This window comes from Chrysoperla carnea, chromosome 3 (genome assembly GCF_905475395.1).
Source record: "Chrysoperla carnea chromosome 3, inChrCarn1.1, whole genome shotgun sequence".
Classification (NCBI taxonomy): Eukaryota; Metazoa; Arthropoda; class Insecta; order Neuroptera; family Chrysopidae; genus Chrysoperla; species Chrysoperla carnea.
Genome location: NC_058339.1, coordinates 36,914,806 through 36,934,771, shown reverse-complemented (window position 1 = coordinate 36,934,771; position 19,966 = coordinate 36,914,806). Strand labels below are relative to the sequence as shown.

The 19,966-nt window shown below is 27.4% G+C and overlaps 1 protein-coding gene across 2 annotated transcripts in view; it reads right to left on the bottom strand.

Moving 5' to 3' along the window:
• Positions 1 to 19,966, bottom strand: part of LOC123294744 (nuclear hormone receptor FTZ-F1) — a 227,908-nt gene that overhangs the window by 1,479 nt on the left and 206,463 nt on the right. For both annotated transcript variants that reach the window (XM_044875878.1, XM_044875877.1), the window contains 2 exons: positions 871 to 1,129; positions 671 to 771 (listed from right to left, as the gene is read on the bottom strand). In XM_044875878.1, the coding sequence (XP_044731813.1) occupies positions 671 to 771; positions 871 to 1,129 (360 nt within the window). The remainder of the gene's footprint in view (positions 1 to 670; positions 772 to 870; positions 1,130 to 19,966) is intronic.

Genomic DNA, 19,966 nt, shown 5'->3' with positions numbered 1-19,966 from the left:
GACGTCATTGTTAAATGTCGAAAAAGAGATACAGTGAGTTGCATTTAAGATGAAGACACCATCATATTTTCGTTATTTATAGGAATATCGATTTGAAATTTTCCACAATCATACAAGGTGATTTGTCCCATTTTTTATAATACTTAACCGAAATCAGGCCTTTAAACTCAAGATACTTGGTACTACAAATTGACAAATAGGATCGATTCTTAATATTTTGCCTAGCGTTAGATATCTCTAACCATCTCCGACGTAAGGCAATATATTAAGAATGCGCCTTATTTATCAATTTGTAGTAGGCTGAGTTTAAAGTTCAGGTTATGGTTAAGTGTCTTAAAAATGTGACCAATCGTATGATTGAACAAAATTTTAAATCGATATTCTTATAAATAATGCCAATATGAGGGTGTCTTCATCTTAAATGCGACACACTGTTTAAAAATATGTTTTGCAAGAAAGAGACGAGCAACAATCTTTGAATGCTTATACATTCTACGTTTTTAAATCAAATTTAATTTAACTTTCAAATTTTGTTTTGGTATCAAGTCTACTTTTACTTTTTTATGAGTTTTCAACGTTTTTATGTAAAAAAGTTAGAAATAATTTCGCAAAGCTATTAAATTTAATAAAAAAGGGGGAAGAAATTATAATTGGAAAACATTATCCTGACCTGCACTTGTGGATAACACGTTCTTGCGTAATCGTGGAGTGCTACTTGTATCTGTTCATATCCTTCTTGAACATGCTTCCTATTAGAAATTCCTCGAACTTCTACAACAGAAAAAATAGAAAAAAAATTAATTTAAAAACGAATTTTTTTTCCAAATGATTTCGTCGAATATTCTATTTATCTCGAAATAAAATACTTACCTGGATTTAATAATAATAAAAATTTCACACATATATAATCAGCAACATCAAATTTAAGTTCTTGTAATTTTGCTGTGAGGTCATTAAATACATCGGCTAATGATGGTACACCTAGTAATCCTAAACATAATAAATCGAATTTCTGGCCATTTGGTAGGGTCATTTCATCTGGTAAATTATTATGCATTCGATGATGCATATGATCTAACACTAACATATCAGACCACGAATGTTGTAATAATTTCATTTGGTCATCCACCTGAAACAAAAGGAAACAAAAAATTAGCAAAAATAAATTTAATTTTTATAATATATCAATATATAAAGTTATTTGCATGTATATGAATTTATATAAGAATGAATTTAACTTTAAATCAACTTGATGGATTTTGATGAAAATGTAGTATTTTGTAAAATTTTCAATATATCTCTGATTTATTTCTATCAAGAGTAAGGATTCAAACAAATTTGCAGGGGTTTTCAAGTTTCTTAAATTCTATTTCCAAATTGATAACTGAGAAGGTTAAAATTGAGTGCATCTTCCAAACACCTTTCTCTATAAAATACCTACATGAATTAAAATGATATGGGTGTTCTCTTATTATAATTATAATTAATTAATTACCTAAGCATTTATATAATTAATATTAATAAATTAATAAATCTATCTCAAGTGTAATAATTTAACCAGTTTCCCAACAAAAATAATAATAAATTTTATGGAAAATTATTTCATATAATTTATTTCTAATCAATAAATTAAAATTTTTTAAATAGATTCTCGATCGATAACTGTGTTTTAGAAATGAAGAAATTCCTGTTATTTAAATTTTCTAATCATGCAGGTAATTTAATATATTTTCATTATGTAAACAAAATTAATCAAAATTCGGTTAAGCATACAAGTATATCAAGAGAATATGGTTCAAATATTCATTCATACATTATTTGAATAAAAAGAAAGTGTCGAAAAGTGCCAAATAGATTAATACTTCGATAAGTAATCTCATGAAAATTATATTGAAAATGTAGTAAGAATAATTATTAAGAATGGCATAGTCATATTTCATTTGAATGTTTAATTGTTTTGTGAAGAAATGAAAACAAGAATCTAAAAATCAAAAAACTACTACAGCAATTTCTATATTGAGGTTAGTTTTTTGGTCCTCGCTAGTGTTGTTTGTTCATGCTCGATTTTGTAGCCTATTTTAAGACAATATATGAACAAATTAACAAAATTAATTTTTTTTTTACTATTGCATATTTAATTATAAATTATTTATGCATTAATTATTTATAAAAAAAAAAAAAGAATTAGCAATTATTATTTTTTCATTTGATTAATTGTCAATTTACAAAACAATGATAACAATAAAAAAATAAAATAAATTAAACAAAAAAAAAATTATTTATAAATAACTACGAATTTAATCCTTGACTGAAATATTAAAAAAAAAGTATGTCAATGCTATCTGTGTATATATAATGAAAAAAAAAATTTATATATATAGGTATATTATATATAATTGCGTCAAGCACACTTCCTTTGAAAGTATGTCAATGTTATTTGATTATGCGCAAACGCAATCTCGTAGAGACAAATATAGGTAATTATCGTAGCATAAATAAACATATATGTCATTATTTTAAATCACTCGAAATGTACGTCGATAATATATAAAATTGTGTATAGTATGGTTCAAAATTATGAATTTTCTAGAAGATTTGATCCATTGATGACCATTTCACCCTTTGCAATATCATAGTATAAGAAAATTAAGTCGTTCTTTCAAAATCATGGTCTCAAAAAGTAAGAGAAAGCCAATGTTTACAGCTTTAATTTGCAGTCAATATTCTGCACAGTTTCGAGATTGATACTTGAAAATTGAAAATTTATGAATCGTGATTGACAAAATAAAGTAGCTTGCTCAAAAAACGTTCGATTTTCTAATTAAGAATAACTATATCAATAGAAGTTATCTGGAGGGATTTTTTAGAATAAGTAATAGTTTTCATATCTAAATTTATTTTTGTTCACTTATAAAAGAAATTAAAAAAGAAATTTTTTGAAAAATTAATTTTAATCAGTTTTACACCTTAACAAAATCATAGCAATTAGAAACAGTTGATTAATTTTAATTGAAAAATTATTTTTCATTGAATAAATTCAAATATTTATACATGAAAATAAAAATTGATTAAAACTTTTATTGTAATTTTCCTCACAAGGAAATTTTTTCTAAAAATAAAAATATTTACAAACAAACAAAAATTATTATTCCGCGTTGCAATTTTCTAAAATTTATTTTAGCGCAAGGACAGACAAATATACAAAACTAATGCAGTAGTCATGTATTGTTATTTTTATGTGTTGGAGGAAAAACAGGAAAAATAAGTATTTTCTCTAGTCATCCTTACAACTGTTTTAGTGAAAATAATATATTGAGTGGGTATGAAAAATATATGCAAAGATGTTTCGAATTTGTGTGGGAAAGAAATAAAAAGGAGGGGCCGTGAAGAATATATAAACAAAGGAAGTTTTGGAAAATTGAAATGGTTTTCTTGAAATGAAATTTAAAAATATTTTTTAAAATTAAACAAACATGTCTTGAACATATTGCATTAAAAATCTTAGTAGCTCAATTGGTTAAGACATAAACAATTCCTTTCGCGGTATGCCTAGGGTAGCGGGTTCGATTCCCACCGTCAAAACAAAAATTAATTTAATTAATGTTTGAAGGAATTAATGGAAGCACACTCAACCTCTGAAAATAATTGAGAACCTGATAAATGAAATTATCAGCGGAAAAGATGGTAAAACACATATGTGATATCACAATGGGCTCTATAGCCTAAGTGTGTCCTTCGTGGACAGCCAATATAACCTATAATCTAACTATGGTAGAAAATACATTTTTGACTGACTAATACATATGTGATCATAAATAAAAGCTTGGGACGCTCAAGTTTAAAAGATTAAGAAAATAGAAGTTATTATTTTTAGCGTTTTCAACTTTGATTGTCAGTTTTTGTAAAGCACGCTATATATGTTTGATTGAAGTTTTCATAAATATATATATATAATATCAAATACGATTCCTAATGTTATTTAACTTGTTCATAACATACTGTTATATAGAATTTAGGTTAGTAGGTCATGGTTAAAATGGGAATTAGGGATCTAGAAAGGATTTAAAACAAAAGATTATATGTTTTTATGTTATTATATTACAAAAACATATAAAGTTTATATGTTTAAACATATAATATGATATTACACAAGTGTATAGCTCGGACTTTTTTTTAACTACGATAAAGGATTCTAAGAACATTACTTTTGGGGAAAATTTTGATTTTATTACTGAAGAGATCATAAATTTTAGAAATAAAAATGAATGAATAAATTTAATTTTTATACCATGCATATATGTAATATGCAAGGTATACTAAGTTTAGTCCCAATCTTGTAACGCTTACAAATATTGATGCTACGAACAAAATCTTGGTATGGGTTTTCATAAAATCACCTCCGTTGTCCGTTGTCCGTCCGTCCATCCGAACGCCCGTTTGTGGACACGATAACTCAAAAACGAAAAAAGATATCAAGCTGAAATTTTTAAAGCGAACTCGACGTAAATCAAAATATAAAACAACTTTTGTTTGAAACATCACTGTTTATCCGCCAGGGCGCAAATTAGGCGTAAATTTTATTGTATTTATTATATGGATATATCAGTTATGTATGTGTGATATGTATGTATGTGTAAAGTGATAGAGTAATCAACACTGTCTATGCATGGTATTTCAACAATTAACTCAGTCAATTGTTTGTTTTCACTTGTTTAGATTGGCTTTTAAAGCTTGAATGTTAAATTTTATGTTATGCTCCAAGATTTGTAGCTGATTTTTATCTAAGATTAAATGATTTGTCTTAAATTTCAGGGAAAAAAGTTAAAAATATATCGAGAAAAATTTATGACGTTGATCTTTACAATGTTACGGAAGAGTTTTAAAAATAAATTTATCAAAATATAAATCAAATTTTATTTTTAGTAGATAAAATGTAAACAATTACAAATGCGAAGAAAATTCAAAATAAAAACTTTCCCACTCTTTTCGTTTCTAATATTTGTAAACGCATTTTCTCTTCAAAAAAAATACTTCCGTGCCAAAATTAAAATATGTAATAAAAAATAATATTTATGGATTTCTATAAAATTTAAAGATTAACTAATTATATTGAAAACCAGATCCAGCCAAAAAAAGAAAACGGTTTGAGAAAATTAGAGCACTCAATTGAAAAAATAAACAAATTTTACAATATTGTTAAATAACTTTCATATGGATAATATACTAAATTGAAGACGGTAAAAAAGTTCCCCTCACGCATAATAGATGCTAAGGACCTTCTCAAAATAGCACGTTTTTCTTTTTCTTTTAATACTCCTTACGGTTTAGGTTTGAGCTGTTAAAGTATGTGTTTTTAACATAAAAATTCAATATTGAAGTGTTTTTAAAGGTACTTATGCTTTATTATGTATTAACAAGCCTAATTTTCATAAGATTAATTTGGAAAACTGATATAATCATTCATTAAAAGCATGCCAACAATTTTTCTATAAAGAAATAGAATTGAGAGTCTAAATGGCCGAGCGGTCTAAGGCGTTAATTTTTGACCGTTTGCCTACTTAGACTAGGTTTGCGGGTTCGAATCCATGCAGCGGCAGTGTGAAGAATTATAATTAATGGGGTCTGTGGAGTTGATCACATTGTCGTCGCTTGGATAAGAACGAAGTAACCACTTCCACCTAAATCATAAATGTAATTGTAAAAATTAATGTAATTTAATAAATAAAGATGGTGGCCTCTGTGATAAGGCGTATGTCAGAAAAAACGGAGGTTAAACCCCATTGTTATTATAAAGAAAACTATACCTCTAAATCTTTAGGCTTTAATATTTCAAAAACTATGGTATATATCGAAAAATTTTACTATTAATTTTCGTCTAATTTTCCCAAGTTCTAACAGAATTCACCCTCAAAATTTGAAACGTCTCAAATATTTTCATACACTCATTTTTTTGATTCCAAATATGATGCAAGGTGATGATTTAACTGATTATCATTTCAGCGAATTGATCCAATCAAAGTGGGGGTAGTTGTCTCACATTCACATTCACGAGCCTAACAAAACTGTAGGTTGTAAAAGAAATAAAAAATTTTGGATATGATTTTTGAAATCTACACTTTTTCAACGAAAAATCTCTATTCCGATATGTTTTTTCTCATACATTTCCAAATATTTTTAGACCTTGCAGTAGAAGATAGAAGAAAACTCGGGACTCAGGACTTTTTCGTTCTTGCGATTTTTTACAAAAATATTTAAAAATTAAGTTTAAAAATATTAATAATAAACTTTTGTGAAATCATTAGCATATAGCTTCTTTTTTTTAATTCAAAATTAAAAATATCAAAGTCATGTGAATATTTAAAATAATTCAATTTTTTTAACTGTCTGGTATTAAACAATTTAATTTATTACATTTATTAAGTAAATATTATGTATAAATAATATTTGAAGTCTTTAAAATAGGACGATATCAAAAAATTAATTGGAACAAGTTTGTATTTAAAATTAAAATTAAAAAAAAAGTAAATAAACTTAGCCTCATTTATAATTACAATTTTGTGTGATAAAATTATGTCAATGACACGATTTTCAATAAATAGATTTAAGAATAAATCACTAAATTTAAAAAAAAAATTTTTTATCTAATCAAATTTTTGTATCAACGCCAAATTGAAATAACGTGTAGTAACGAGAAATTTTTTTGAATTAATACATAAAGATATAATATTATTTCAAGGTGAAAAATAATTTATCTCAAATCGATTAAATACTTTTGAGAAATATCTTATATATTAATTATTACTCTAGCAAGCTTTTTTCTGTCCTATCCTTATCTTCCTTATTTCTTTATCAAATTCCATGATTCACCCCTGATTTTCAAGCTTATTATGTCTAGATTTGACGAGAAACAATAGTCATGGCCTAAGAATGTACCGCTTAGGAAAAAACAAGCTAGACAAATAATTTGAACGAAAAAATATTGTTAATTTAAATAAATTTAAATAATAAGTTAATTGTGGTTTATTGTTTTTAGCCACAGGCTATGGGTAACTACGAGAGAGAAATTCCGCACGGGTCAAGCTAGTACATACATAGTTCACTTTTGCTGAATTGTTTAATGTGATTATTAATATTATCAAGGGGTCATAGTGTCCGAAAAATTCCCTGCTACGTTTTTTCGAACCAAAAGCTCAAATATGACGTTATCTTGCTCATCTGAAAAAGCAGCACTTTCGAAAAAAAAAAGTCGTAGAAAGTTTGGTAGACTCGCCAAAAGTAAGCCACTCACGAAGTTTCAAGTACGTATTAATCATTTAAAAAAATAGAGTGATGTCCCGTGGACTACATGGATTGAATGTCGAATTTATGTTTTCCGACTATGTATTTTTGCCTGCCGTTTATCTTAAAAGAAAGTCATATGCAGCATAATATGTAGTACCTGGATGACCGAGCTGTACTCGCTTTTTTTTTGAGTTAAAAGGGCAACTGTTTCTACAAAAATACACAATTTGAATGTCCTGGTAATGTAATTTATTTCGTCGCCAATAGATGTCAGTAAGAGTTTTGCAGTCAATATTTCAATTTTTCCTGAAAACACGGAAAAAAGGAAATTTTCTAAAAATGAAACCCAGCTACACAGCCCGTTCCCAAGATGTCTGATTACAAGAATTGCTCGTTTAAATATATAAGATAAATAAAGGACAGATGTTTGTAACTGTCGATGGTACCACGTTTCAGAACTACCACCTCGAAGCTACATTAAAAACTTTTTTCTTTATTATTTCATCTTGATCAATCCTTTAAATTGCAAATAAAAAGAAATAAAGAAGTTGTGCTTAATTGGGGGCTAACGATCTAATATTTCTAGACACAAAATAGAAAAAATAGGTTAATCTGTCTCCAATATATGAATTATTTAAAAATACAAACATGAATGCTATTATTTTCAATGTTATGAGACAGTATATATTCTGGAAGCTTTATCAAATTCAATTAATGTAAAAATATGTATTATTAAAGTTAAAATTAGACTCACGCTGAATATCTTGCACATGTATGTAAATTTTATTTTATTAAACAATTGATGAAATATGGAATCAATATCATGTTTTATTTTGAAAAAAAAAGTATGTCTAAAAATAGATTATAATATCTTGATAAAAATTTATTTTTGTTCAATTCAGAAATATATATTATGAAAAGGAGTTTTATTACTTTTAAATAGAACGCGTGGGGTGTAGGGTTTAGTATTTCTTGAAAACAAATACTTTTTTTAGATCTTCTTTGTATTTGAATTGTATCAATTTGTAAAATTTCATTACAAATACGATTCAATTAATGGCGTATCTAAAACTATCGCATTAGTACCATAAAATGTAACATTAACGATATAAGATTTTGTTAATTATCGTTGGTAATTTTAGAGAAGTATTATCTCGTTATGGTAGTACATGCACCAAGGCAAGTTTAAACTTATGGTTGAAATTATTTGCACCTTATTTTCAACTTTGAAGATTAATTTTACTTCATGAATGTAGACGAAAAATACGAATAAAATTTTTCGATGTATGCCTTGGTTTTCGAAGTATGGAAAGCTAAATAATTAAACAAAATTTTCAATTTTCGATATTTTGAATATTACTCCAGATATCGAAAAATTTCATATTTCTAACCTCCCTCTTTCCCCTTAAAATTTTCAGAATTGATTTAGACTTATTCCAACTTCATGTAAAAAAATCTAGCCTTTTATCCAAAAACTGCCCAGGCGCTCGTACATAATTAACGGTTCATCGGGTTTAAATTTTTTCTTGAATTTTCATTAGAAAATAAAAAACTATTATGTTTATTTAATTTTTAAAAGGTCCCTTTGTGCGAGTAAAAAAAATAATTTTTAAACATCAATTGTGCGACAAAAATAATAACCAGGGATATCCTTCCTCAACTCCAAAAGTTGTACGTACGGTTGATGTTCATGACATCTGATGGATATTTCCGGCGTTTGAACTCAAAAGAATACATAAAAAATAAAATTATTCAAAAATAATAAATAAGACTTTAGTAGTTTCATTTTTTTAGTGGCAGTAATGGTTTGACCTAATTAAAAAAAAGTATGATGTTTTTATTAATAATTATAGTGTTTGTTATTAATGATATGAACAATATTATATAAAGTACGTTATTGTTAATAAAAATTGGATCCATCGTATAAAGTTTGTTTTTGTATTCGAAATTGAATTGTACATCAATTTAATAGTAGCCCAGGGGAGAAAAAAATATCTATAGTTATTTTCAGCGCCATTCAAAGTAATAAAAAATGTTAAACAAATCAATTAACATTAAAATAAAAATTGCTAAATAATCATTCAATTACAGCGTGTTTCAGAATAATTGCATGTTACAAAATGTTACGCTAAATAGAAAATATTTCAATTGAAAAATAGAAAAGAGTTTTAGGAAACAATGTCTGGTGAAACTCAGTTTACTCTTCAATCCTTCAATTTTAACCCCCGAACTAAAAAAGAGGTGTTATAAGTTTGATCGCTATGTGTGTGTGTCTGTGTGTTTGTCTGTCTGTGACATCGTAGTGCCTGAACGGATGAACCGATTTTAATTTTTTTGGTATCATTGGAAAGGTAATTTAACGGAGATTCTTCTTAGCTATGATTCTTAGAGGGAGTTTAGGTTTCCGTACCCGAAAAAAACTCAACAAATTGGCGATGATCTTTAAAATCGATTCAGTTTGGAAAAGGCATGACATACAAATAATTACTATGGACTCAATTCTTTTCGAAAAGTGAAATGGTAAAATAATAAGGTAATTTAAAACAATAATTCAAAAGAACAACGTCAACTCAAATATTTCAATTTCAATTAAAATATTTCCAAAAATTTGTCCACAAAAATGATAGCTCTCTAAGTATCCTTTTCATCTCATCTGATGTCCTTGAAAATCACTTTGATATTGATTTAAGAAGAAGTGTTATAAGTTTAAAGTGTTCTGTGTGTTTCACAGTGGCATCGTAGCCCCTAAATGGTCGAACCGATTCGATTGAGAACATTTTATAACAAAGTTTCCAAAAAATTGATTTACAAGGAATAAATCGCATTTGTCGGGGGTTTTTTAAATTTTGTAAATTTCACTTGTTATTTTTATCCCTCCAATTATTCTGAAACGTAATGTATCAAAAAATACACACAGACATACGTGATATTATTGTATGATAATTGAATACTCAATTTAAAATATATTGTTATAAACTTACTCATTTTTATTTAAAATGGTGTGTAAATTTGAGAGAATTAATTATATTCTTTTTATAATACGCATAGAGTTATAAAAATTTATTTTAAATAAAAAATGTTGAAATATCTCACCGTACATACACACATACGTATAGACAGACTTCGTACACTAGCAATAATAAGTATAGTTTTTATTATTTTATTATTCAATATAGAGGTACGTTTTTAGTGTAAGTTTAGTACACACACAATTTGTTTTGCAATTTTTTATTTTTATTTTATTTGATTACAAAATATAATATTTATTTATATTATTATAACTTAATATGTTATAAATGATAAAAAATAGGTAATAATATTAAATATTTAGAGTAGTAAATTATATTTTTGTGATAATTGGTTTACAATTTCTATACCCTGTGTGTATTGAGATATATTCAGGCATGGGCAAACATGGTTTAGAGAAGTCCCTCAGACCTTTGTATCTAAAATACGAGGAAGACAGTGACAACCAGAAATACGAATAAGATAGAAATACAACATTTTTTTTCTACCTATCTCATACTATAAGAGAAACTGAGATAGATAGAGGAGTCGTATATCCGTCTCGCTTCCTCCTCTATGAGCAATGCGCACTTGGATAAATACACAATAAAGTTTATGGCACACAATAAAGTTATAATAACAATGGTGACTTCAACTTAAAATAACTCGCCCATGTCTGGTTATATTGACGTTATTTTGAGTTGGAAATTCGAGAGGATTGGTTTAAGGTTACAAGTAACCCTGTTTTCGGTGGTAATGAAAATTTTATACATAAATTATAGAATGAAACGTCTGTATGATCTGTACACGCTGTGTGTAATGCGTCACTTTCTTTGAAGATGAACACAATTCTTTGATAAATAATTCGATCAAATTTTAGAAAATTATATTTTTCCAATCAAAAATTAATAATTATGGTGGAAGTGCAAATAAATAGATATTACTTAGTGTGATCATTTCAAAAGTATCCAACCTTAATAACTCTTGATCTGATGTGATTATTATTTTGAGTGAAAGCACATCGATTTAGGTGTCGACGGGAAAGTTAAAAAATGGTACCTAGAAAATTTTAACTTTTTTTAATTTAAATTTAACATACGAGTAAGACATTGACAACCTAACCAGTGATAACCTAAAATACGAGTAATACAGAGAGACAACATTTTTTTTCTACCCATCTCATTACTATTAGAGAAACTGAGATAGGTAGAAGGTAGAAGAGTCATATACCCATTTCGATTCCTCCTGTATGAGGAATGCGGACTTGGATAAAGAGACACAAAATAAAGTTATAACAATTGTGACTTCGACTTAAAATAGCTCGCCCATGTCTGATTTACACCAAAAAAATTTCAACTATTGAAAGGGAATTTATTAAAAATAAATTCATAATATGAACAAGCAGGTGAACTTTTAAAGGTGGATTGTAAAAAAAGAACACAGGGTACTAAAATAATACGACTTAAAAATCAATTCTCTTATATTACATTCAACTTCAAATTAATTTCACATTTGATTGGTTACGTGTTTTCTTTTTACAATAAATCGATTATAAAAATAATTTTTAAAGGTACTACACATAATAGATATTATCGATTCTAAATTGAAGACAAGATACCATTATATTTACTACGTAACACAGACATTCTAACATACCTTTAAAAAAAATAAATTAAATGGTGAATCCAATTCTTCTTTTCTCTATTCGTGATGAATTTATAAAAAAAAAAAATGTTTGACCTAAATTTATGTTATTTGATAATAAATACATTTTTTTTTTAATAAGTATAATAAATAGTTAATTCACTCTTAATTTAAGAGCCTTAATGAAAATAATTAAATAATCTTTTTATTATTATTGGAGTCGATTATATTGAGTGATATAATCAATAATGTTTTATTTATTTCTAATACATATACAGAATGTTCGATTTACATCTAGGTATATAAATATCACGAGACATAATACATGCGTTAAGCAATGCACCTAAGTGAGAGGTATTATATACATGTGTTGAAGCATCGATATGCGTTGAGATGGTTGTAAGACGCTTGAAGAGTGGGAGTTTCTTAGTTGAATAGATGAACTACAACAGATAAGTTACGATACAAGTCACTTTTGCAATTTCATATAACGCCTATAATACCTCTTACTTAGATGCATTGCTTAACGCATGTACTCTGTCATACTCGTGGTATTTATATTCCTTGATGTAAATATATTGTATATTATAAATGTGAAAGTAAGGATGTTTGTTTGTTTGTTACGATTTCACGCAAAAACTAGCGAATGGTTTTTAATGAAACGGTACAGCAATATAGCTCATACATCAGAATAACACATGAGCTATAAATTAAAAAGATACAGCTAAAAAAAATTTTTTACATAAATTTATCTTTAATTTATGGTTCAAATGATGATCACAGATGGATCAGAGTTATGATCATCATTTTGAACCATAAATTAAAGATTTCTGTAAAAATTTAAAATAGTAAATGTCACAATTCATGGCTACCTTTTCTGATATACTCAATGAATTATGACTACTTTACAATTTAAAGTATTGGGAACTGTGCAAATCTTTTAGTTGCGTAAAACAATCCCTTCAAGTGTTATGGAACGTTGATAAGTGAGACTAAAAGAGGTGGAGGCTATAAAGTGGTGGTTTTTACTTTTAAGCACAATGAAGCGGGCGGGTATCAAGCTAGTCTTATAATATTTACAATATATCATGCGTTTTATTTAAAATATAAGTAATTTTCAATTGTTTACATGTAAATGGTATGATAAATGTCAAAAGGCTTGTTTCGGCGTATCCTACAAACCCTTCAATTATCGATTACATGTTGTGTATACACTATTCTGTATAATAAAATCAAACCGAATATTTTCTTAAATTTTGATCATTCTTAACTGCATTTAAAAGTCTAATTTTTTACATATTTAAAAAATAAAATAAATGAAGCTGTATTATACAATGCGTGTTTTTGGAATGTAAATAAACGCCATTAGCTATTAAAAAATAAAATATGTTTGTTATGCTTTTATATTAAAAATAATATAATAATAGTAATGATAGGACAGTAAACTGTAAGTTGTAATGTTGGCTGCCTATATCGGCTATGCCATGCTACACGATGCGATCTAAATATAAATGTGAAAGCCATGTCCTTGACAAGAACACTTCACTGAGTTTCTGACCAACACAAATCATGATTTGTGTATGTACGTTTGTATGTATGTATGTATGTGATTATTACACGTATTATTATTATTATTATTATTAAAAAATGAGTATTTTACTCAATATAAGTTTACGAAGTTAACCGCGCGTACAAACAAAATCTTATTTATTTTCTTATAAAGATAATTTTCAAATTTTTTTCTTGTAATTATGATGACGTAAACAGTTTTACAATAGATTTTAATTGAATTTCAGGTACGTAGTCATTGGTCTTCACTCCAAAATAAGGAGATAAGAGTACTATATTATTTAGATTTTTAAAGTAAAAACTTTTCCAAAACAAATTAATATGCACTAAAAAGTAAAAAAATAACGATAATATAATGTAGTTAAAATTATTGTTATTTTTGGAGTCGGTGTCAGCCAAGGAAACAACTCTGACAAAATAGTTTGCTACATTAGCTTGGCTGACATCGACTCAAAAAATAACAATAATTTTAACTACATTATATTATCGTTATTTTTTTACTTTTTAGTGCATATTAATTTGTGTTGGAAAAGTTTTTCTTTTAAAGTCGGTTTTCTTTTTGTTAAAAGTTTTTTTATTTTGTGATTTTTAGTGAATCTGAAGTACACTAACTAAGTTTTCACTAAAAAGAGAATCATCGAAATCGGTTGGCGTGATATTGAGTTATTCGTCCTCTTGTCGTGCATACTTTTTTGAACAGAAATAACAGTGAATGAACAACAACAAAAATAAAATTAACAGTTATTACAGCCCTGTTTCATTAAAAAAAATATAAAGTCTACATAGTTATAATTTCACACCTACTTATTTTCTAAAGGAAGCAGCAAACTCTGTGTACAATGGGTAGTCATTTAAAAAAAAAAAAATACCAGAGTGTAATTTCGCCTTGAAACACCACCATAATATCATAGCTTTTACTTGATCAAAGGAATAAACACACGAGCTATACTCTACAAGAAGGTGTTATGTACATTATTTCATACCGTTAGTTTGCCTTGAATCTTTAACAGAAAATGACTACCTATGAAGTCTTTACACTTTTGCTAATAAAATTAGTAGTTTAATTTTTTTGTATAATCAAATAACATATGCTGTGCAGACACTACCATTATATACATGAAGAAATTTTATTAGAATACCGTACCAAAGAAAATCAAGTATAGGATCTATGCGATTTATATAAAATCGAATTTTAATCGAACTGAATATGAAATAACAAAGGGATTGGCGAACATTTGTGTTGCCAATCGGTTAAGGATTTAAGAGCGCCAGGGCTATTTTGAATAAAAGGCTTGATTTTTTTTATGTAAGTTGGACTATGTCTAAATCAATTCTGAAAATTTTAGGGGGTTGCCCGATTATTTAAATAAATAAATGATTTTAAAAGTATTCATATTTAACATTGGTCTCAAAACGGTAGATGAATGATATGTTTTCATAGATTTCTCCAAAACTAGTCGGTGGAAATTAAAAAAACACTATCTAAATTAAAGTTAAAACTTTAGTAAATTATGGCTAAAACCTTAACAAAAGTTTTCTAAAAATTTGGTATTGATTTTATCTATGGCTATAGGGACAAACGTGTGTCACGCTCTTTACAAGAAATATGAACTTGGCAAGAATAAAATATTAATATTTCATTTTTATTTTAAAAGTTACATCATTACCCATTTGCCAGTTTGTCGATATAATATCCAATTAATTTGAATTCGAAATTTGGATTTAAGGGAAAACGTGTCTCACGCCGGCCCTCTCTTGGCAAAGTACTTAACTTTGAAATTAATAATAAGTAATTTTAATCTTTTAAGTGCAAAAAATATGCTTGGAGTTGGGTAACAGTTTATTGAGCATCTTTCTATGCGTTTTTTCGTATTTTAGATTTTGAGTTTTTTTAAATTCTTCAAGACCTTTCCTTGAGAAAGTATTTCAAAGCTCGAAACAATTTCAAATAATTTTATTTCGAAAAATTATAAATTTTCGTTCAAAAGAATTGCAGGTGTTTTCAACACTATTTTTACAGAACCCTTGTCGTATAAATAATTTTTCAGGTTTAACAAATTCGACCTGTTCATTAATTGAAGTTCCTTTTTTGTATTACAATTTTAATTTTATAAATTAGCATTTTATGTAATATAAATTCAATAATATATTACTTTCCTTCTTACACATATGTGGATGAATTACCCAAATTTCCATATCCGTTATAGATAGATTATATAGATACACTACTTTAGTAAATTAATTTTATATCATCTAAAAATTTCACTTAATTATTTTTTATGTTAATTGATTTTCTATAATGATTCATCCATCTATCATTAAAATAACAACTACTATGTTAATGTCTTTGATATTGATGGGTAAGTGTTATGGGTGTGGTAATTGATTTTGTGGAGCAGGTTTCAAGTTATTTATGGGTTTTTAGGAACATTATTTCTTGTTCAAGATAAAATATTCTTGATCTTGAGTGATTTATGAATATTATGGAAATGGACTTTTATGGGTATAAAACAAAGACTCAGTTTGTATTCTTATGCCGGTTTTCCACTAAAATGACAAATAACAGGTGAAAACAAACAATTGACTGAGTTAAATGTTGAAATACGTCATGTAAGTAAAAAAAGCCAGTCTTAGATGGCCACACAGAATTGATATTCCCATATAATATAGATACTATATATAATTTGGCACTTGATTTGCGCCCTCACGGGTAAACAGTGATGTTTACGAAAAAATGTTTCAAACAAAAGTTGTTTAATTAATTATTAAGAACATTTTTTACACTTAAACTTTTGTTATATCTCTAACGGTTTGCAAGATGGGTTCTATGGATCCAAGACTCAATTGGCCTATGTTGCTCATTTACGAACTCGACCTTACTGTTTATGTCCTGTGCACCCTTTAAAAATTTCAACTTGATATCTTTTTTCATTTTTGAGTTATCGTGCTTGCGGACAGACCTCCGAAAATGAACTATTTAGGTGATTTTATTGAACACCTATACCAAAATTTTGTGTTCGTAGTATTAATATTTTTAACCATTACAAACTTGGGTCTAAACTTAGTATACCTTGATATATTATAAAAACAAAACTCAAACAATAACTTAACTTCTCGCATACTTTTTGAAGACTGGCGTGTTTAGCCAGTTGGAAAACCCATATTTCATTATAATTTTTACTATCCAAATGTTGCAAAACACGTCTTCTAAAAGTTTGCAAAAATTTTACTTATTATTTGAGTTTGAGTTTTGTTTTTGTTTATCTGTTTAGTGGAAAATCTTCATTACAGTATCGATAGGAGTATAAATCCGGTATCCAGGGAAAATTTTGTCTGACAAAGTGGAAAAAATCTAGAACAAATTTATTTTATGCTTCGATCAGACATCGACTTCGTTTGTTTATTTAAAAATTTAAAATAAAGGGAAAATTTGAATGCTGATTTTCGCTTATAGTTCCAATTCCAAAGATCCTAGAGTACTCTTGAATAGAAATAAAGCTGAAATTAATTGGTATAAATTAAGTTACAACATTGAATTTTTTAAGAAGTCAAATTTAACTGTTAATAAATAACAATTAAATTGTAATTAACAGTAAACAAAATTTCTTGATTTCCAAACGGTATTTTTGCAACCCCCTAAAGAGTAGTGATAGCAATCGCAGCAATTTTCATTCAATAGGGTGTGTTTTTTTTTGGACCCAATAGGTCCCAGGTCGATACCTTCTTCATCATAATTGATAATACCAACTAAACTATTTTCACAGCTCTGTATATTTTTGTATGTTTTTAACGTGACGCCATAATGATGTTGTTTCATATTGCATAAACCACAAATTCTTGTATAATTGATCCAATAAATAAATAATAGAATTCTAAATATAATAAATTCTATTTGTGAACATTATTAAATAATTATTTTTCGATTAAAATCAACCATAAATAACAATAATCGCTAAAAGGAACAAAAGATTATGACAACAATAATGATGGAATTATTTATTATAAATAATACCACCGCAGCGTTACAATTAAAGTACAATAATTTTTTTTTTTTTTATAATAAATATTACAATACTATTGTTGTATACTTGTAATATTTTTAAAGAAAGAACTCGTATATACTCAGGAGGGAGGAGTTACATGAACTTGGCCTAAATTTACCACAAAAATAACAATAAACAACAATTATTTTATCATCAAACTTAACAAAAAGTACTCTATTTTTCTACATCAAAAACCATTATTGTTCAGAGACCGTGAGCTCATTATGAAGTGAAATTTCGATGATTTTCGATTTTTGACCTGCTTTTTTGAGGATCGATAAAAGTGAGTTTGGTAAGAAAGATCAGGGTTTAATCGTGGCTCGAGTAGCGAATTTTTGGAAACCAAGAAGTTTGGTTTTACGTATTTATCGAAAATTGTTTTTATCTCCCGCATATGTTCCATTGAGAATGAGAACACAATACGTGTAGAACAATAACAAGAAGTTTACATCTGCCAAAACTGTTAAAAAATGTAATTATAAAAGTGCTTATTAGAAATAATTTTTGAAACCGTTTCAACAGCTGTAAACTACCTACCATTTTTTTTGTACGTATCGAGCGAATAGCTTTCTTTTTTGATCGATTTCAGCCATAGACGAAAGACAAATTCACTAAATATAATACTTTTATCAATCTTCCAAAAGGCAGACAGAAAAATATCCTAGATGTGTAGTTATTATGGGATCACGGTCTATTATTCTTGTTGCTTGATATAATTAACATAGATGTAGTTAAAATTGAATCAAATATAAATACGCATGCGTAAAATATTGTATAATATTATAATAAAATATAATCCACCTTTATAATATACATATTAAATGAATATAATGAGTTTTATAATATAAGTATATGTGTATGAATTATATATAAGTGTGTGTGTGTCTTATGAGAGAATCGAGTTTGTAATAGTTTCACTTTTAAAACTATTTGTACTGGTTTCATTTTGCATAATCTATGAAATTGTTACTTTATAATGTATTTTACAAATGAAATATACACTGTGTTTGTATATTATCTTAGCAAAGAGAGGTGGTAATTATTTATAAAATTATCATTCAATACTAACACGAAAAAATAATTTATAAATTTTGATATTAAAAAAATATCAAAAATTTTGATATTAAAAAAAATATTCGATGCAGCAAATCTTTCAAACAGCAACTTTTGTCTCTAGGATTCGGTCAATAGTGCTGAACCTTTGCTAAGGGAGCAAGTATCCCATGTCAAACAGCACCTTTTCCCTCTAGTATTTGGTCAAGAGCTGAACCTTGGTCAAGATGCCTGAAACCCATTGCATTTTTATTCCAGCTTTTAGCAAGGATCCTTTATTCCGAGAACATGTAGAAAAAGCTTCGACACAGGAAAGATCTATAGTTTCCTCAACCCATAATAAATTAGTTTATAGTTTCCTCAATCCATTAATTGCAATAGTTGAAAAATTTCTAAGAAACTGTGGTTATAAAGATATTTTCGTCGAATTCTTATATTCTAACACATAATAATTAAGATGCACTGGCGCTTATTGAACCAAGACAAGAGTACATGTTGTACTCTTGTAAATCCCGATTTCATTAAGCCGAAGCTATTTTCTCAAATACTACGTCTATGAATAACGGTTTTATTTGAATACCCGATTTATATTTCTGATCAAGGAATTTCATAGAATTCAAACTTTAATTTTAATCCATCAATAGGGGATCGTACTAAATTTATTTTATCACTACAGATGAAGAATTCTCACTTCATGAATGGAAAAGTGAAGTTGGTTTTTAAAAGTCTTTACTAGTATACAAGAATAGAACGTTTAAAATTCCTAATTAAACGAAGAGGAAGATAGCCACTAATGACGTCATGCGTGGGTATCGCCATAGAGATTACATATAAAACTTTGTTTTACTAAAAGGAGATGGACAACCTTTGAATGCAATCTTTGATTGCTTATAACTTCTTAAATCACCAATTTGACGTCAGGATTACCCTCTATTGTTTAAAAAAGATTTAATGATATTACGATATTTTGTTACAATCAGTTTACTATCAAGATGATTCATCTTTCTTTACCTTGATCTTGATGGCGAACTTAATGTCAAGTTCATATCAATCAATAATTTCTAGCACGTCAATGAAAATTTCTGTTTTTAAAAAGGAAAATAAACGAATTGGTATCAGTGATACATAAAATCATCAAAATTTAGATAAAACTGATAAAATTTATTAATTTGATGATGTGTTGAACTTGAACACATTCATCATAAATAATTTATAATAATATTATAGAAGTTGAATTAGCAATGAATGTTAGGAATACAGTGAGTGATTACTGCGGCGAATCATGTTTGACCCAGATATGGTCACTGAGTATTGCATTGCACTGGCAACCAATATAATGCCACATTGCTACCATGAATGACTTACTTTTT